Source organism: Callorhinchus milii, unplaced genomic scaffold (assembly GCF_018977255.1).
Source record: "Callorhinchus milii isolate IMCB2004 unplaced genomic scaffold, IMCB_Cmil_1.0 Scaffold22, whole genome shotgun sequence".
NCBI lineage: Eukaryota > Metazoa > Chordata > Chondrichthyes > Chimaeriformes > Callorhinchidae > Callorhinchus > Callorhinchus milii.
Window position 1 is genome coordinate 4112343 of NW_024704763.1, and position 20984 is coordinate 4133326.

General features: G+C 39.7%; 1 protein-coding gene across 3 annotated transcripts; it reads right to left on the reverse strand.

The window, feature by feature from the left end:
- Positions 1-1946: 1946 nt before the first annotated feature.
- On the reverse strand, positions 1947-20564 carry prc1b (protein regulator of cytokinesis 1b). 3 transcript variants are annotated; one of them, XM_007908508.2, is made up of 14 exons: positions 20454-20564; positions 15061-15193; positions 14858-14980; positions 13023-13256; positions 12396-12566; positions 12005-12154; positions 11382-11529; positions 10683-10819; positions 10306-10401; positions 10053-10199; positions 8943-9053; positions 7866-7976; positions 7536-7730; positions 1947-4102 (listed from the first exon to the last, which is right to left on the reverse strand). In XM_007908508.2, the coding sequence occupies exons 1-14, from the start codon at positions 20465-20467 to the stop codon at positions 4025-4027; spliced, it is 1848 nt and encodes a 615-aa protein (XP_007906699.1). In that variant the 5' UTR covers positions 20468-20564; the 3' UTR covers positions 1947-4024. The 3 variants fall into 3 exon arrangements, with proteins under 3 accessions (XP_007906699.1, XP_007906702.1, XP_007906705.1); XM_007908511.2 differs by having other exon boundaries at positions 3636-4102; positions 7583-7730; XM_007908514.2 differs by having other exon boundaries at positions 3636-4102; positions 7613-7730; positions 20454-20563.
- Between the last annotated feature and the right edge of the window lie 420 nt (positions 20565-20984).

Genomic DNA, 20984 nt, shown 5'->3' on the forward strand with positions numbered 1-20984 from the left:
GTTCAGATGGTACAAATTGGCTGCCATGTTTGCCCAGATACAGTAAATCCCGTAGAAAATACTTTGAGACAATTCAACAACATAAGGTGCTATGCAAAATATTTGGGTTATTATAATCTTTATATCTACGTAATTCAGAGCAAGAATATAAATAGGAAAGTGAGGAGAATGAGAGACAAGTATCCAGATGAACATGACAAGATTTAGGGGGCTATAAGGGAAGTCTCATTTTGAGTACCAGAAGACTACAGATCACCCTTGGGGTCACACACCCCAGGATAAAGGAAAATACGATCAATAAATTGGTCCTCAACAACAGTAAGAATTATCACCATTACATGAAAATGTGAGAATTAAACTTCTGCAAAATGTGCTTCTCCCAATCTGTGCCAAATTTCATTGCCAAAAGTTGCATTACCACTGTCATTGATATAGCTGAGACACTAATGTCAAGTGGAAAATCCAGCCAACTATTTTAGGACAGATTGTTCTCTCTGTACCTTATTAATTCAATTTTCTCCAAAGTAAGTTAAAACATTGCTGGAAATATTTCTCTCCTCACGTTCTCGCAATTCTACCTAGCTCTAAATGACCCAGTCATGAATAGCTGAAGTTGAAAAGAACTGGCTTTTTAAAAAAAAGAAAAAAAAAGACCAAAGCTGGTTTGTCACAAAGGAGCTGGGTAGTTTTTAAACAGTTTTGAATTACAACTCAAAGAACAAGATCTTGTCCCTTTCACTTACATTCACCCTGGATCAAGTGTCTCAGACAGCAATATGCCAATGAGCTGTCAGCTTGCTGCTCTGCAAGTCATGTCACAGAGAATTAAGTTTTAATGACACTTTATCAGTTGTTCAAAATTCCATTCAAAACAGGATTTTGTTTTAAGTAACGTAAATAGGATTCAAGAGTACCTTTTAACCATAATGCAAAGTATAAATTCTCCAGGACCCTAACCCGGGTGAAGGGCATTGTTGGAAACTCAAACTTGTGGTTTTGGGCATCACTCAGTTTCAAATGCAAGTTTACTTTGTTGAGCGGTGTTAGCCCAAACCAAACATCTTCTAACTCTTGCTTTCATTCAATTTTTAATACGTCAATTCCTTTTCTGCGCCTGGATATTCTACAATTCTTACCTGTTTGACAGTAATGTATATTCACCCATTTTCCAGGGGATTTTTTGATAGCTTTCATTTTTTTCTCCACTCTACAAAAACAATTTGCATATCACATTCCCCTTGAGGATAGCTCAATATGCGTTGCATAGATCTATGGTGATAATTGAAACTATAGGTTCCGAGACTGATTGAATGCTTTAAAGATGCTAAGGATCTCACTTCCCTGTGTGCCAATGAAGTATTTGGCACTACAGGTTAATAAGTGTCTTTGGGAATTCTTTGAGAAGACTTCATCAAAATGTTACTAAACATTGTGCTCATATCTTACGTAGCCAGGAACACCCCTCACTTGCAATTGCCATGGCTGAAGAGAATGCACCACCACTGGCTCAACCAGTGCTCAAGCAGCATGCTCTTAGGTGGGGTCTAAGAAAGTTTCCACTGCAGAATCAAGTTAACTGCATACCAAAGATACTTTAATGCAACGGGTATAAAGAATCACACTGTGCCATCCTTACATGCTGCTAAAATCTTAAAAGTAAGTCCATCAAACTCAACATCTGTAACTTGTACTAAACTTATGTAATAAGCAGAGCGCCAAACTATTTTTTGATGGTAAAAGGAATCAGGTTTGCAAGTTGAAAAGCCCAATAAAATCTGTAAATGCTTAGAGGACGATACCTTATCTTCCTAACCTGGCTAGTAGCATCAATGTGGAATATAAATTTAATGAAGTATAACAAACTATGAACATTCAGAGGTTAATATAACTGGACATTTAAGCCCTGGTATTAGTAGAAATAAATTAGACAAAACATGAATTTAGTTTAGACTATCATATATTTCAAATATACAGTTATACCTAACATACTTCAAATGACAAGAAAATGAGAAGCAATATCTAATCTGTTTATTTTTTTTCCTTCCGCTCCTCACAAAGGCAGTGATCACGTTGCATATTTTCCATGTGAATCACCAGCCCTCCAATACCTCATTTGTGCACATTCTTCAAGCGTGGAGTTAGTGAAGCATTGCAGGCTATCACAGTCGAGCACCTTCACCTTACAGCCAATTTCTAGCAGGAGAGCCTCCGTGGGAAATTAGATGTGCCTCTGCCACTTTGCTGGATGAGATCTGTTAATTCATCGCAGACCTTAGACTGATCCAGGAACTTTACTGATCTTTATTGCTCAATTCCTGACAGATTTTTCAAAGTAAAAACATTTTAATTCCAATGGATAGCGGGAAAATATATGAACGAAGCTGCATAACAGCCTTCAAGTTAAAGATGAGAAAGGATTTCCTAACCAACTTGCAAGATCGCCTTGCAATTGCATTGGTCCTTTTTCTAATTTGTTCCATTACTGGCAGCTAATTCCAGTGATAAAAGTGATGATAGTCTGAGATCATTTAACAAAAGTAACTACTTTGGGTTCCTTGGCATTTTGAGAAACAATTACAAATTTGAACACTTGTCCTTGAATAGTACTGCAAGAGTTCACTCACAGACGTATTAGAAACACATTCCTTCAGTCACGACACATAGACAATATCTATAAAGTACCAAAATAGGAGCTTATTAGGATCACAGAAGATAAATGTAAGTGTATAAAAAATAGGGCCAATAGTAAAATATATGGAATATATGGAAGCAAAGAACTACTGCAAATCAGTATTTGCTGTAGAGAATTACAAAAATTAGTGTTTGAGAGCTCCTTTCAATGCCCCATAATTATTTGACAGTAACTAATTGCAGGAAATAAGGACTAAGAATAAATAAAACAAAGCAAAAAGCTGCATGATTAACTTATTGTAAAATATTTACATAACAAAATAGAAATTTAAAAACATTAATAATCACCTAAATAATCATTAAGAAGTTATAGGGCTACATGGAAACCAGTGAAAGTAATAATGCAGGCCATTGTCATTTTCAATCAATATTTCAGCAAAGGATATTGATGCATGCTATTTTAAACAGTTGTATCAAATGCCTTTAAGAGGCTAGTTAAGTAGAAGCTTGCCACCTCTTGTTGGTAAGCTTTATGTAACAAATCCAGCTCTATGAGAAAAGGTTGAATTTAAATGTGCACACAAAACTTTCATGTGCTGTTATAAAGATCGCTTCTATGAATTCTTTAGCCTCGTTAACTTAGTGTTTTGAATTTTGAAAAATGAGAATTAGCAAAATAACCTGACTAGTTCCTTCCGATTGACAACAAAAAGCTGAAAAAATATTGTATTTGATCCTTCCCATTCTGAATAATAGAAGGAAATACAAAGATTCAAGGAAATCTCTCTACCAGTAGGTGCTGAAAATAAACTTATGTGCAACTGAACACCAAAATATTTTTTGCATCTTAGCTTAAAAATTACAGATTAATTAATATTTAAAATTGCACCAGAATGCTGATAACGCTTTCATGTCTTCAAGACATCTCGAAGCGCTTCACAGAATATACTGTAGTAAATTGATTGTACATTTGTGGGCGAAACCCAATTGCGCACAGCAGTGTCCCACAAACAGTCGTTGATTGAGTGACCAAATTATAATTTTTTTATATTAAACAATCTCTGAAACTGTGCCACATCAATTTTGTTTTCAAACCCACTGGCACCAAATCCCCATTCTGGCAAATCAGATTTCTGTGTGGCCTGCAATGCGCATAGCGAGGACAAACAGTCAACCTTTAAATCCCCCTATTCAATTTCCTCCATGCTTTTCTGTGGTATTATCCATAATTTACAATTTAAAATACCACTTTTCCAAAGCCCAGCTCTATTGAATTCTATATACATACAGTCACACACACACACATACACACAGACTTCATTTTGTGCATTTGGGAGCCTTGTCTCTCTTAGTTTCTGAACATCTAGCTCCCTTCAGGGTATTTGGTGCTTGTTCAAGTGTGCAGATTGCTGGTTGTGGAGTTCAGGATTCGTGACTGACAGCTAGATTTGGAAGCTTTGGAAAATTCTTGCTGTAAAATGAAAAGAAGAAGAATGTGAAGCTGACAAGAACAAATTAACAAATGAACATTTTACGAAGAATTTCTAATGATCATATACTAGGCTTCATTTCTAGATACCTGCGGCTGTCAGAAAAGAATAAATCAAAGAATAAGGTTCATAAGGAATTTTTTGGATAAGAGTGAAAGAATTATAGATTAATAAAGGGGATTTTTTTTAAAAAAAGGTTCCATTGAGAATTTGAAAGGCTTGAGATGATTTTTTTGGATAGAAAACATTATGAATTATGACTGGGAGTAAAATTATGCTAAGATCTCAGTGTCAGCTTTTCTTGTTTTACTGAACACTACAATATTTTTATATCTCAGTATATTAAACAATGCTATGTTTGATTGCCACCAAAATTCTACCATTAGTTTGCCACAAATGTATGGATGAAGATTCTCGAAATACATCATTTCAGGAGTGCTTGAGCAACAATGAAATGCAGTTGTAAAGAAAAGCAGAGAAGAGAATCTCATTCCAAATGTAAAGGTATATTACAGTTGTGTCATTTACTCAATTACTGTAAGCACAGGATCTGAATTATTGATTATTAAAGCAGTATCATCTACCAATCACTGTGAGTGGGGGATATCTTGGTGTGCTCTAGCCACAATTGCAATGGATTAATATTTACTGATTTACTGATCCAACCACAAAGACTAGAATTTAAAAAATCCTTGTGGTTTGCCCATGCTCAGTATACTGAAGAGGTCATTGCATAGGGAGGAAATTAAGCAAAGTACAAATGTTACAATATCAGAGACTAGAGTCAGACTCTAATAATAATAAGCATAATACTTATAATAATTATTATAATACTTATAGTTAATAATTATAATACTTATAGTTAATAATTATAATACTTATAATTAATAATTATAATACTTATAATTAATAATTATAATACTTATAATTAATAATTATAATACTTGCATTTGATAGTGTCTTATGTCAGGACATCTCAAAATGCTTCACAGGAATTAATGTGAAATGGAGACTGAATTTGTGGGCAAATGCAGCAGCATAATTGTACACAGCAACGTCTCACAAACAGCCACGAAACAAGAGATCAATTTTATTTGGGGGATCGTTGGCCAAGACACCAGGAGAAACTCCCTTTCCTTTTCGAATAGCTTCAACATCCATCTGAAGTCAGATGGGACCTCGGTTTAATGTCTTAACTGAAGAATGGCACCTCCGACAATGCTAAACCACCAGCATTTCATTGGAGTGTCATCTTAGTTCAAGTCCCAATGTGGGATTTGAGTTGCATACTACGAATTCTACCACTGAGCTAAGGAGACACACATTTAAAGATTAAGTGGCCTGCTCAAAAGTTATAAATCCCACGCATTAATGGGATTTTAAACTGGAGACGGTAATACTTAAAGTACAAAAGAGCAAGCAATAAAACAAGAACAAATAGTCCCAAATCACAACAGGTTAGAAACAGTATTTAACATTTCCTTCATAATGATATGAAGGAAATGTTACATGAAGGACCATTGTTTGCATTGGATAATAAAATTCTGGGTAACAATGGGTTTGATTCATATATTGTTTGTATTATAGTGAAAACGATGTTAGAAGCAGGAAGAGGACACGGAATGTTAGATTCATTAATGCTGAAACCTACATGCTTGAACACATTAGTACAAGATATAATTTTTTGCACAAAAATTTGTTATATGGTTAAAAGCAACATAGATGAAGAGCCCAAAGGTACAAGTAAAACAGTATCTAAAAAAGCATGTTCAGTAACCAGCAATCTAAAATAAGGAAAATAAATTGCAGCACACAGTTGGAAAAAATGAAGTCTATCCAGCGACTCATAACCTCAGCCCTAGTCAACTGAAGAATTGCAAAATAGGACAGTTAAAACTGGACTGACCAATTCTTCCAATAATTTTCTCCAGTCCTGTTCCTGATCATGCAAAAAAATATTTCCAGCCCACTTCTAAAAAAAGATTTTTTCAGTGCAGCAACTAGACTGGCAGATAGTTCAACAAGCCACAAACTATGTTTAGTGTGTAATCTTAGTGTGTTAATATTTCTATGACATCCTAAAAATAAGTGCTTTGATGCATTTTACCTGGATAAAAGATTAGATTCTCAATTCATGTTCAGTCACGTGATCTTAGTTTGCAAAAGTTCATGCAAAGTGAATTCTGAATAATAATGCAATTGTCAATTTAGATTAAGGATGACTAGTACTGAGATAATAGAGAACACTGATAAGGCATGCATGAGCACACAAACAAAGCAGTGTAATTAAGATATTTTTTGACTGATCTCTCCAGCTTCCACTGTAATGAATGAAGGAAGGTACTGCCCTTTAGAAGCAGGCTACCATACCGACCTGGAGCGGAGCAGCGATTGTATACAGTGAAGCTGAATCCATCTACAAACATAGAATAATATAAGTTATCAAGGTTTACAGAAACCTACTACCTAACACAGTGGTGGTCAACCCGTGGCCTGTGAGGGCTGCAAAAAGTGGCTCGCGGAACATTTGCCCTTGTCTAGGTGAGTCTGTTTAAAACAATAGTGTGTGTTCAGATTTTTTTTTGATTAAATATTTCTTGATTTATGGCATATTTGTAACATCTATTTCTAGACTTCTTTGGCCACGTTCAAGTTACTCCCCTAAAATGCTGTACTTAACCCTTAAGCAAGGGTTATTCTAGAGGAAGAAATAGGTAAGCAGTCCCATGTTTGCAGCTGCACAGTCCTCGCAAACGAAATAGGATCACTACTTACAGACTGCAAATGCAACCAAATATACCATTAAAGAGCAATGAAGAGAAAACAATCATGAGGCATTCAGTCACTCAAGTTCCAGGTAGTCCACCAAAGGAGAATATTTTCTTATTCCACCTCTGCATACAGTGATGTGTTACACATTAAACACTTATTTAAAATGTTCAGTATGCCAGTGTAAAGAATAATTGAACACTACGGTGGCAATGTTTTTAAGTTTACAACAATGGTAGTACGGAACATTATTCTCAATAATAACATGTTAGCTGTACAATAACTGATTTTTTTCTTCATAGTTTGAATGTTGCACTTCAAGTATAATTGGTTACTTGTGTTATACACTACACTAAGATTTGAAACATCTAAACGTACCAATCTTTTTGACGAAACCATGTACCTATTAATCTACATGAAATTAAATCCGTACAATTTGTTAGAATGCAGACATGTCATATTCCAAAATGGAGCTGGAATTATTGCTTAAGACTATCCCGCTGGGACCCTGTGTAATTCTGGGGCCATTTCTTTGGTCTAATTAACAACAAAACTTCTCAAGAGCGGTGCATTTCTCCTTCTTGCTCTAATGCCAACTGTGTGCTGCCACAAAGATTGGTAGACGACTGCAAAAAGTAAAATTACCGCAAACTCAGAATAAGTGGTGGCAACTGAATTTATGCTGAGATTACGCTGTGGGGTGGTGATGCTGGTTGACGCACCACTCATTGCCATCCCAATCCCATTTAGGTGGGACACATTCTCTTTGTTCCGCTCATTCAGACCAAAACGTGGGGGTTTTGTAGCTGAACGTCCAGGTGTACGCAGAGATTGTCCTGGCTAAAGGAGAGAAAAGAAAAAAGAGAGATTAGATTGATGGTATTTGACTGCAAAGCTACCATTGTTACTCTAATAATAAATCATCACATAGAAAATTAATACAGAGCCAACAAAGCATGCTCAGCAGTGACTGACCTTGCATCCAGACAGTGGGGGTCGGGATATAGGTGAGCGACAGACACTAACAGCAAAGGTGGAGCGAAGGGTACTGTTGGGGGTGGCACTGGAAATCGATGTACCATTTAGCTAAGTCAGAGCAGGAAATTATGGAACATTAATGTGAGAATTGATAGAACAAAAGGGATTAATAGCAGATCATGCATAAATCAGGTTTTAGTGCTAATACTAAACAAATTTTAAAACATAGATTTACAGATTAGCTGGTAGCACAGCAATGTGCAATTAATAGAAATAAAAGCACTTTTACAGTCCATACTTTGCAACTGCGCACTATTCATGGAGCAGGAAGAAAAAATATTAAATATAATGATTCTATAAAATTGTACTCACATAGTACACAACACAAAACAATTTTAATTGTTAACTGTTTAATTAAAATTAATGGATAAAAGCAGTGAAAATGGCCAAATTTCAGAGCATCAGATCACCACTTAATGAATGACCTGGAGAATGGTGATTTGTGTTAGCACAGGCTTGCAGTAGGCTCACACTTTAAACAAGAGCGCTATTTTGAGGGTACTATAATGGAGTTCCCTGTATTATCCCATTATATTCGCTGCTGTTGGCCATTTACTCGACATCGATAATAAGCGCTATGAGATGCTGCCCCACATGAAGGGCATTATATAAATGCAAGCTATTGTAGAATAAATTACACTCAGGAAACCAGGTAATAATGGTTACTGAATAATTGCATTCAAAACACTTACTTTTTGAATGAAAGGTTAATTAGTTTCAAGATTATGCTTATACTCTTAAAACATATACTATTCCTCCTATTTCAAAGATAATAATGGTAAACACCACTAATGAAAAACTTTTGTGAAATATAAAATATGAATGTTGGGCATGAGCGAAATCTAGTCCAGGTTCTCCCCTCCATGGGTTGGTTCACACATGGAGAATGGATACACATGCAAGGTATCAAACACTGGTGGCACCCATGAAAGCATCCTCCACCATGAGTTAGAGGAGAATATCTATTTTAAGCACGATTCTAACCAATGCAGTTTCGTTTTTAAATCCTCTTACCTTGCGGACTTTCCCTGGAGTGTTAGGTCCATTAAATCTACGCTTGCTTGGGGTTTTGGAAGAACTGCCGTACAACATCTCCTCCTCAATCTGCTTGTTTTTCTTTAGTTGCTGGAGTAATAATTTACAGTTAATCTCAAACTTTTATTATGCATTTTGATCCTGAATGTCCACATGCAAGATCAAATTCAACTTAAACAGGAAAGTAAGTATTTTCAAAAGAATATGCAGTTATTTTAAAAAACACCTCTTTGGAATCATTTTGCTAAAGGAGTGGAAATCCAGGTTTTAGGTTAAATGACTGTTCAGTCTCAACTCATTTGGATTTTGATAAATTTTTTGAACTTTCTTTTCTTATAGCGACACATAACTTGAAAACATCTCATAGTACTTCAGATAATTACTCTTAAGTTTCTTACCTTTTCTAGTTAACACTTCTAGCACAATACTCTTCTAAGAATTAGGTCTTCTAAGAACAGTGAGAATGCAGCAGTATGCAAAAAAGCAGCCTAGGTGTCAGCCTGGCTCAAATGGTAGCACTTTGAGTTACCAGGTTATAGATTCAAATCCCAAATGAGAACATTGAACTGACAGTCCAGGCTGACACTAATACGGGGCTGGGGGAGTGCTACATTGCCGGAGGTGTGCTGCATTGCCGGAGGTGCCAGCCTTTGGGTGACGCATTAAACTAAGGTCCCTTCTGCCTGTTCAGGTGAACATTAAAGATGCCATGGCATAATTCAAAAGAACGGCATTTCTCTTGATCCCCCAACTACTATCTCTGCTCTACTAACTCAGGCTTGCTTCACGTTCCTCACTCCATGGTTGGCAGATAACCCTTAGGCCACATTGCCACAGCTCTCTAGAATTCACTCAAATTCCTCTGCCTAACATTCTTTTCAAAACTCTTCTAAGAATCTCTCTCAGACTGTGGCCTTTAGTCATCTCTCCGTCCTCTTGGGTTCCCATTCCATCCAGCATGTTTTTAAACATTTTCCTACATGAAAGCACGATAGGTACAGGTTGCTGTTAAACAGATCAGCCAGTTCTCCGTGCACTCAGACTCAACAATTTCTATAATTTTTTAAAAACCTTGAAGATCACACTTACCCGATCCTGTTTCTCCCGCTCTTTCTCCATTCTATGTAGTTCCCATTGTTCTTCCACATAAGCTATAAAATTCTGTCCATTGACTTGAAACTGGGAGCCATTTGCCTGCTCCCAGGCATCAATCTGAACCTTCAACTCCTCCTCTAGCTATACAGAGGTACATAGAGGAATGTATTAGAAAAAGCACCAACTCCCAGACTTCCTTTCTTTACCAATTACTTATACATGCAGAAAATTCCTTTTTTTCACGTACTTTGGGCAACATTTTGTAAAGTTTAGTTCTCTGTTTTTCTTCCTTCAACAGGTTTCCTCCTCGGTTAGTAAAACGATTTGGGTCTGATGCTTTGTTCTGTAATGGAAGAAAATGCATTATTTTCCTTGTGTGAAGGTTCTTCCCCTCAAGAGAGATCACAAAAACAATTGGGAGTAAATGAGTCGTGGAACCTACTTTGTTCAAACATCAGCAATCCACAATAATTAGGGAACGACAAAGATAGCATATTACTGAAAACAGTAAATTCTATTGACTGATCAGACTACTGTTCTGAAAAAAGTCAAGCTCAATAACACCTAGTTAATCACAGCAAACCAAATGGTAAAACAGAATTGCTACCAATGTTCATTTCTCACCTCCAATGCCAAGTACAGTTTCCAGTTTTCCTCCCACTTACAGACACCCTCGAACAGCTCCTGGTGCGTTTGATAATACTTCTTCAATCGATTGATCTCCAGTTCATGGAGTTGCAACAAGTCCTCAGAACAATCCTCTTTTTAGAGTAGAGGAAGAGAAAATATTTTAATCAATATATATATACACACACACACGACTAGAATATTTCACTGACAGATTTATCTTACAGTCTGAAAGTTTTAGTTCGGGTAGTATAGCAGTCTCTGAGCATTCTCAAAAATTCTGTGTTAATGTTTGAAGAAATTCTTGATCAACCCATTAAAAACTGCAAATGAAAAAGTTAAGCACCATCGTAGCAAGTACAGGGGACTATAAGCTTTGCCCAACAAGCAGTAATTCTCCTAAACTCAGTGAATAAAGAAAGTTTGTGGGCACCAATAATATTCCACATAAGATTACTGATATTTCTCTATTGATTTTTACTTTAATAATTTCAGACTTGTAGCCCAAGAGCAAGATCATTAAAATTTCATATTTTCAAGGAAAAAAAACATCATAACACAGAGGGTAGCCACAGCAAATTAGAATCCATAGCAACATGTCAATCACAATAGATTTATAAACTTAGAAAATTGCTTCCTCAGACTTGGCATAATATTCATGTAAATATGAACAACAAGGTAAAAATACAAACAAACCATCATAATATGGAGCAAATGCCTGTCGCTGTTCAGTACTCAAAAAACATTTCTCCCAATAGAATGTCATTTCCTGTCGAATGGCTTCAATCACATTTTTCATATTCTGTAATTTCAGTTCCTCCAAACGCACCAACTCGGTCTGTAACTAATACACAATGTAAAAAAAATTAAAACATGCTGAATTGCCTTTGCTCATATTCATAATTCAAAATTCATACTGCACTACATAATAGTGCCAGGTGCCATAATGTGTCCCAGGTGAAGCCTTTAAGGGAACTTTTTAAAAAAAATCTATTCAAATTTCTCTGGCAAGACTATTTACTGTGAAAAGCAAGTAGAGAATGAGAACACTAGTTGACCTCAGACTATGAAGGGTGGGAGAAAGCATCCGAGGTTCATGATCCTCATCACTATTCAGCCACAACTGATGGTGAATACAGAGGATGTTCAGATCAGGCATAACGTCACAGTCAATCTGAATACAAATTACCACGTTCAGAAAAGATGGCAACTGAAGTATTAATTAGATATTACAAAATCTCAAGCATGGAAGGTCTAAGTTTTTAGAGAGCAATTCTGAGAGAATACATTAGGAGACTAGTGACATTTTGGCAACTTACTGCTCGCATTGTCGTCGCCCTGGAGCCAGTCATGTGCACAGCAAAAACATCGCGCTCTTCCTGTGAAAACTGCAGTCGATTCCACAGATTAACAATTTGATCTCGTAGTTCTGAACTCTTTGCTTCATTCTGTGCTCTCCTGATCTCCAGCTGGAAAAGTGAATATTAAAATTGATTACACAGGAATCTGCTTTACAGCGAATGTTAATTTGCTAACCGATACCTAACATACAGTAAATTCCTGATAATTCGTCACTCCAAAGGAAAACGGCTTAGTGACGAGTTATCCAAAGTGATGAGTTAAGCATATGTATAAATTCATAATAAATGCATTGTACCCAAATATGATGGAAAAGGTGGAGATTCTACAAGTCCACACTCATTCACGAACCTGCTGAAGAAGTGTGTTTAGGCCTAAAATGTTCTCATTTGACAGGCAGAATGCTTCCTCATCCTCGCAAATAACATCCTTCTCAAAGCTGGTTTCTGGCAGCTGATCTAGTTCATCCATACAAATAATAATTTGTTTCTTTATATTGACAAACTCAGCCCATCTTCGCTCCTAAAAGCAAGAAACAAGTAGATGTGAGTTAGATAAGCAGATATTTAGTTCAACGTGTGGCAGAGACGGCATCACCATAGCCTATAAACCTGAATAAAAATGTGTTTAGATTGTGTGTAGAATCTTTATAGGATGAAGCCATTGAGTCCTTTGTGACTTTTCTGGTGTTATCTCCCTCAACGGAGTTACCTGTTCTAATCTAATTTCTCTGGCACTTAATACTATTATTCTTTGTGGGTTTATGCAGTTTCCTCTCAATTGTTTTTATACTCAGCTTTAATAGCCGGTTATAGTAAAGTATTGCATATATTTCCCAGTTGACTCCAAAAAATCATTAAGACCTCTAGATCAGATCACCTATTAACCGTCTCATGATAACTGTCCCAGGCATAGTTCTGTAAAATTTTGATTACAATTTTAAAACCGGGTTGTACTCTCGAAAGAAAAAACACTCACCTTTTCCTCATTGAGTGAAGCAATGTACTGACGATAGGCATCAAGCTGGTTAATGCTGGGGACAAAATCAGTATCAATGGAGTAAGGTGTTATGCAGAGGATATCACAGAAGTCCTCATCTTTCTCTCGGAGGCACTTCAGCTCCTGTAGCCTTTCCTTTTTCTCTTTAATCAGGACTTCCAGTTGAGTCCGTAGTTCTTTTTCCAGCTGCAGCATTGTGGAATCATGCACCGGCTGTCACAGAGAAAAGTTATCCATTTTTTAAAAAAAATCTACATCTAAATAAATAAAAAATAGTTGACAACAGTAGAGAGTTATGCTTTAAGCACTCTGAAACGCTTCCCTGCCTGAGGGGCACTATATAAATGGAAATTGTTGTTGCTATAAAAATACACCAGTTTCCTCATCATGACAAGACCTCTCTGTCAGAGCACTTTTCAAATGTATGGCCCATAAACCAAAGTTGCAACATGAGTAACTTTATTGCTGATGAATCTGGAGTTCTTAGGGAAGTGATAAGCAAGACAGTAAAACTCAAATGTTTACAACAGATTTTGTGACCATTTTACACAGCGTTAGTACCAATATTGCTTGAAAAGACATTGAAAAGCTATTACTTCTGTTTAGTAACAAAGAGGACAGTAATACCTGAGCTGCAGCAGAATACCATCAGCATTGCATGTTATCAGCACATCTAACCAGTTCCGGCCAGACTCCACTGGCTCCCCATCACGGAACGGATCGTCTTCAAGATCCTCACTCTCGTGTTCAAATCTATTCACTACCTGGCACCTCCCTATCTCTCTAACCTCCTCACTCCCCAATCCACCACCCAGCGTCTCCGCTCGACTGGCACCGGCCTCTTGATTGTCCTTCGCCCTCCTGTGCCACACCATCGGAGGTCGTGCTTTCAGCCACTAGGCCCCCAAATTCTGGAACACTCTCCCTCGAACCCTCCGCCTTGCCCCCTCTCTCCCCTCTTTCAAGTCTCGCCTGATAAGTGGAGTCCTGTAGCTCAGTGGTTAGAGCACTCGCTTTGCAAGTGAGAGACCTGAATTCAATTCCAGGCAGGGCAAAACCTTGGGCAAGTTTCCTTATTCCACACGCCTAATAATAATCCCTCCAAAAAATCAAAACAATAATAAATTGGTCATTTTCAATCCATGACTTTTTGTGGGACATTGCTGTGCGCAATTGGCTGCCGCCTTCGCCCACAAATATACAGTCAATTCACTTTACAGTGCGTTCTGTGAAGCGCTTTGGGACGTCCTCCCGACGTGAAAAGCGCTATATCAAATGCAAGGATTATTATTATAACTTTCCTCTTCGACTGTAGTTACGGCCACCTCCCCGCACCCCGGAGTCAGGTTCCACCACTGTTTAGCGCTTTGAGATGCAACCCTGCGTGGAGGGTGCTATATAAATGCAAGTCGTCGTTGTTAAACAACAATAAATTGGTCATTTTCAATCTACGACTGTCTGCGGGACATTGCTGTGCGCAATTGGCTGCCGCGTTCGCCCACAAATATACAGTCAATTCACTTTACAGTGTGTTCTGTGAAGCGTTTTGGGACGTCCTCCCGATGTGAAAAGCGCTATATCAAATGCAAGGATTATTATTATTATAATTGCCAAAATTTGTCTACTAGACAGATTTTCGAAATGTATTAAAAACTGCATTGGTTAGAATTTCATTTTAAAAACATAAATCATATTTGCAATACAGAAAAGGTTATACTGTATTAGCAGTGGATTTCAGAACTTTTCTTAAATTGCTATTTAAAATACATTGTTTCAAGTCTCATTCAAGTTTCAACATACATCTTTAATCTTACCTTAAATGGAGTCACATTGAGCTCCTGGCACACTGTATCCAGCTCACTGTGACACATATCAATGCTCTTCTTTAGTCTCTCTCTTAGATGTTCCTCCTCTGCAATCATCATATCTAACAGGTCCTGTTTGGAAAAGGGAAGATATTTAAATACCAGAGCTATCTGGACTTGAACACTTAGCTCGTCAAAAACGTTTTGCTTGCCTTAATGTGCTTTTTAACCACTTCAGTTCTTTGCAGTCGTTGGTCTTCTGGTATTCCTATCTCTTCCCATATATTCTGCAGATGGGAAAGTGCACCATTGAGACATGCCACAGATTCTGTGGCTAGAATCTCACTGGAAGAGAAAATATGTTTCTGTTAGAACACATTAGAAATCCTATCAGATGAAGAAAAGTATCAATCAACATAAAAAATAAAATTGAAGAATACTTTCAGCATCAATTACATAGTCACTGAAATCAAAAAAAATCAGATCTTATTAACGAACTATACACAGGCTATGTAGCGGAAATAGAGAATAGTCAGGTATTTGTTTCAATAAAGGCTTTAGATCATCAAAAGCAAAGCAAAACTGTTATTATTGCTGCAAAGAGCTGTTACTTTATCTCAACAACACAGGTGTTAATTTTGAGCATTATCAGAATGAAAACTGAAAAGGATATTATATTGGAGAACCATCAGGTAAATTGTTTATGCAACAGAGAAAACCTAACTGAAATAATGAATAACTATTAATGTTAGCAAGATGTTTATTTTGTGCCAGAATTAGAACGTATAAGAGAAAGATTTATTTTTTTAAATGATTACATCATCACTAATGAAACAAATTTTCTAACAATATCCAAAGTAAAATGTTGGTTATTGTAGTTTCTACCATGAGGTAGGTACATGGGAGATTCTTGCATCACAACTTGATATGAGAAAGTGAGACAAGGATAGGCATATAAAACCTAACCTGTAGAAGGAAATTTCACGACACTATAGTCTAGTTTATTGACACTAAGAATAAAGCATGTGCTCCCTACTCTCTCATACCTCTAATTCTGGCACAAAATAAACATCTTGCTAACATTAATCGTTATTCATTATTTCAGTTGGGGTTTCTCCATTGAATAAATAATTTACCTGATGGTTCTCCAATATAGTAGTGTATATTATACTACAAAATCTGTAATATTTCTAGCTCTGAAATTTTCCCATTTGTTGAAAAAATAAAAAAGTACCATTGAAAATTTTGAAGTAACATAATGAGGAAGCACACAGGTCGTAAGCGGTTAACAACAACAAGATGATTACATTTGTATAGCGCCTTTCATGTCGGGAGGACGTCCCAAGATGCTGGACGGCGTACAGCATTTCAGACCCGAGCTGGTGTCAGGGAGGGAGAAGGGGTAAGGGGGGTGATGGATGGCGTGAAAGGTGCTCTATAAATGCAACCTTGTTGTTGTTGTTGTAGGGGGTTAGGAGGTCGCAGAGAAGGGTGGGCCGAGGCTATGGAGGGCTTTGTAGTTGAGGACCAGGATCTTGAACTGGATCCTCTGAAGGATAGGGAGCCAATGGAGTCGGGCAAGAGTGGGGGAGATGGGGTCACGGAGTTTGGTGCGGGAGAGGACATGGGCTGCAGAGTTCTGGGTTATCTGCAGCCTGTGGAGGGAGGAGTTGGGAATGCCAACAAGCAGTTAAGTTAGTCAGGCAACGCCTTGCTCTGGAATTATAAAAGCTCCCCTCTGAAGAGGCAGCGAAACACTGCAGGTCATTCAATTCACACTGGTAATACAGTACTACTCTTTCATCCGGTCACCTGACTTGCTTGGGTGGTCATAAAGACATGGTTCAAGTCCGCATTATCCTTTGACAATTTGGGGGCATAGAAGAGTTTGGGGGGGATTCGAGCTCGACTGCAGGGACAGCCCTTGTTTCCTTGTGGAACTCATTCGGTCTAATTTGGCTAATGGGTTGAGAAGACCTAACCTTGCTCTTTTTTTTCAACTTTGAGGGTAATTTGTGACTAAACTCAGCAACAAATTTTAATAAAATCCTCCCTTATTTTGGTTTTGTTTCTTCCTGTCTCAGATACTGACTCATGTTGAGATATGATGCCACCAGTACAGCACAAAAAGCAATTATCGTAACTCATGCTGAGGTATGATTCCACAAGTACAGCTCATAAATCAAATAGCTTCATGAACTAGTCTACACAGTAACTATATTCTATATGCTCCCTCTGGGCGATGTCATCCGAAGACACGGGGTAAACTGCCACATAATAATAATTGTTGCATTTGATATAGCGCTTTTCACGTCTTCTAGACATCCCAAAGCGCTTCACAGAATATACTGTAAGGTGAATTGACTGTATATTTGTGGGCAAACGCGGCAGCCAATTGCGCACAACAGCGTCCCACAAACAGTCATGGATTGAAAATGACCAATTTATTATTGTTTTGCTTTTTTGGAGGGATTATTATTAGGTGTGTGGAGCAAAGAAACTTGCTTAAGGTTTCGCCCTCTGCCTGGAATTGAACTCAGGTCTCTCACTTGCAAAGCGAGTGCTCTAACCACTGAGCTATAGGACTCTACATGTATGCGGATGACACACAAATCTACTTTGCCTCCTCCAGTACAAACTCCAGGTCCGTTGATGTTGTCAGCTGAATGTGGACAAGATGGAAGCAATACTCCTTGGCTCCCGTCAACGTCGTCACTTCTGCGGATCTGAACTCATCAACCCTCGCTGGGCTCTCCCTCACACTCAAAGATCCAGTGCGCAATCTAGGCGTCCGGTTCGAACCCCAGCTGTCCTTCCTCCCCAACATCCAATCCCTGACCAGGACCGCCTTCTTCCGCCTCTGCCACATTGCCTACCTCTGACCATTTCTTACCCCAAATGCAGCCGAAATCCTCATGCATGCGTTCGTCACCTTCGCCCTGGATTACTCAAACGGACCACAGTCTCTCCAGTTCAACTATTCAAAAGATCCAGCTCATTCAGAACTCTGCCGCCCACATACTTATCCAGACCTAACTCCGTACCCACATCTCACCAATTCTGACCAGGCTCCACTGGCTCCCCATCACCGAACGAATCAACTTCAAGATCCTTACATTCGTGTTCAAATCCATTCACTCTCCAGCCCCCTCACACCCCAATCCACCATCCAGCGCCTCCGCTCAACTGGCACCGGCCTCCTGCTCGTCCCTCGCACCCTCCACCCCACCATCGGAGGTCGTGCTTTCTGCCTCTACATTCTGAAACTTTGGGCCACTCAATCCCTCGCCTTGGCCCCCTTTTGCCCTTTTCAAGTCCCGCCTGAAAACCTTCCTCTTCAACTGTGCTTACTGCCACTTCCCCCCACCCCCGGTTCGGAGTCAGGCTCTGCCACTGTTAAGCACTCTGAGATTCTATCCTGCTTGGAAGGCACTATATAAGCGCAAGTTGTTGTAGTTTTAACGTTGACAATCTAATACCATGGAAGGAAATCACAAGTAGTCATTACCTAATATTCACACATGCTAACTGATTTCAACAACAATAATAACTTGCACTTATATAGTGCCCTCCCAGCAGGGCAGGGTCTCAGAGCGTTTAACAGTGGCAGAGCCTGATTCCGAGTTGGTGGGAGGCAGCTGTAAATACAGAGGTTGTTTCCTTCCCTAGATCTGGGCCACTGAGATTAACTGCAAAACCTCTAACTATTCCCCAGCAGAAACTGGGAACGAACCTGGGACCTTCTGGCTCAAAAACTATAATAATAATCATCCTTGCATTTGATATTGCGCCTTAACAACAACAACTTGGGTTTAGAAAGCACCCTCCACGCCGGACAGCGTCTCAGAGCGCTTTACAGTAACGAATCCCGGGACCGAGCCGGGGGAGGAAGGTGACCACAGGCGCATCATTGAGACGTCTCAAAGCTTTTCACAGGATATATTGCAAAGTGGATGGACTGTGTATTTTGTGGGCGACATGCGGCAGCCGGTTTCGCACAGCAATGTCAAACAAACAGCCATGGAATGAATGATCAATTTTATTTGGGGGATGGTTGGCCAGGACACCAGGAGAAACTCCCTTCTCTTTTTGAATAGTGCCATGGGATCTTTAACATCTTTAGACTATGTGATTTGAAGTCCAGACATGGGGTTTGAACCCACAACCTTCTGATTCTGAGACGAGAATGCTAACACTGTTTTAATTTATTACCAGAAGTATTATTACCTTTCTATACTTTCTATCCGCACCCACTCAATTCTTGGGTTTTCAATCAGTCACTAAAGCATCTTGAGAAATTATCCTGAAGGTTGCTATAGGTGCCGTGCCAGCTGTTGTTGCTGCAGTGACCAGTCTCAAGAGATCAATGCCACTCTTCTTTGCAGTATTCAAATCTGTATCTGGCTCATTGTTTTTCCATCTTCAGATCATTGTCCTCTTACACTCCTGCCTCACCCTCATCCATGCCTTCATCACCACTCTTCTTACCTAGCTCCATCAGCAACCCGTGTTTACTCCCACACATTCGCTCTGCACATCCATCACTCTCATCCTTGAAAGCTTCCATAACACTTCAAACATTGCTCCCTCCTCACCTTCAGAGCACTCTTTTTTTTTAAAAAATTGACTACTTCAACCGTGCTTTGGTCAACTTGCTCATATCTCTCTTTTCCTTGTATCAATACCCTCTATTATGTTTGTTAATAAATATAATAGCTTTTTTTAATATCCTAGCTCCTTGGGACGTCCACCCCATGTGAAAGGCGCTACGCAAATGTATTTTACCGCTGCTGTTGAATCTTTGAAGACTATTCATCCTACTTGTAAGGCGTTATATAGCAGTGCATTGTTATTACCATGAATGAATCACCGGGCGATACGCTTTGCTTCAGCAGCTACAATCACAAGCTTCATCCTCCCCCCACCCTCACCCTCACCCATAACTGACTTAGTAATCGGGCAGCGGAGGAGAGACAATGAAACGTTTAGCCTACAATAAGCAATCGCTGCCCTGGGCAGTAATCAGCGCGAAGAATCTGAGACCACGTACGACAACAACAGCAACAAGATTCCATTTATAAAGCGCCTTTCACGTCAGGAGGACGTCCCAAGACGTGGTCAAGGCGCCAGAGGGGCGAGAAAATGCGATCCCAACTCAAATAAAGCCGAGGCCAGAACAGCGGAGTGTAAACAGACTAACTGCCGGCTGAGAGGCAGCAGGTGGAACATCGCCATCATTTCAAACCACAACACGACACAACACAACGCGGTGGCTCGGGGGAGAGGGGCAGCCTCGGAGGCTCAACTCTTAACAGTAAAAGCAACAGCGCGGCCCCCGCGTCCTTAAGCACATCCCGACCCCTCAAGATTCAACCTTCACTAACTACCGGGGCACGGGCCGGGGTGGTGGGGGGAGGCGCTCACCGACTGACTTTCTCTCTCCCCTCGGAGCTGCTCAGCAACCGTCTCTCCCCCCCAACCCCGGGGCTGAGGAACCAAGGCTTTCCTTTCCCCCCCCTTCTCCCAAGGCTCGCTGACGGAGCGGAGCCCCCCCCCCCACCATGTTTTAAAAAAAGTTTACATAGAAAGAATTAGGTGCTCTCACCTTCTCCGCACCATGGCGCCTCTCTCACTCACTCACTCCCTCCCGTTCGTTCGTTCGCTCGCGCTCTCTCCCCGCGACAGTTGATCAATTCAAATCTTCCAACGGAAACTCGAGCGCCGGCTCCCATTGGCCAAGAAGGGCGCTGAGGCGTCACGCGGCAGGCTGGCGTTGGTTGACGTCATCGCTCGCCCCAGACGCTGAAGAGGCGCTCGCGGAGCCAGACTGGGACGGGAGGAGGAGGGGCGGGGCCGGGCCCGGGCCGAGGCGTGACATCTTGGCGGCGGTCGAGGCCGCTCGCTGTCTGGTGCGGCAGCTCCCAGTCGCCTGAGGGGCGTTGATTCCCCGGCGGGCGACGCTTTGAGCTGCTCATCGAGAGAACTTTCAAAAACAAATATTCCAACGGCTGAGGTTTCCAAACCCCTTTGGCCACTTCTGTCCATTTCAAGGATTATTATTATTATTATTCTTCAACTCGGACATCTACCACCAACGATTGGAAAAAAATGTCAAGACTATTGGGGGTTTTTTTTT

Bases quoted from the DNA above. Each gene is read 5' to 3' on its own strand.
- prc1b (XM_007908508.2), bottom strand. The intron at 12,567-13,022 runs GTGAGTGTTTTT...TCTTGCTTTTAG, and splicing joins CTTCACTCAATGAGGAAAAG to GAGCGAAGATGGGCTGAGTT. The intron at 12,155-12,395 runs GTTCGTGAATGA...TCACTTTTCCAG, and splicing joins TAAACACACTTCTTCAGCAG to CTGGAGATCAGGAGAGCACA.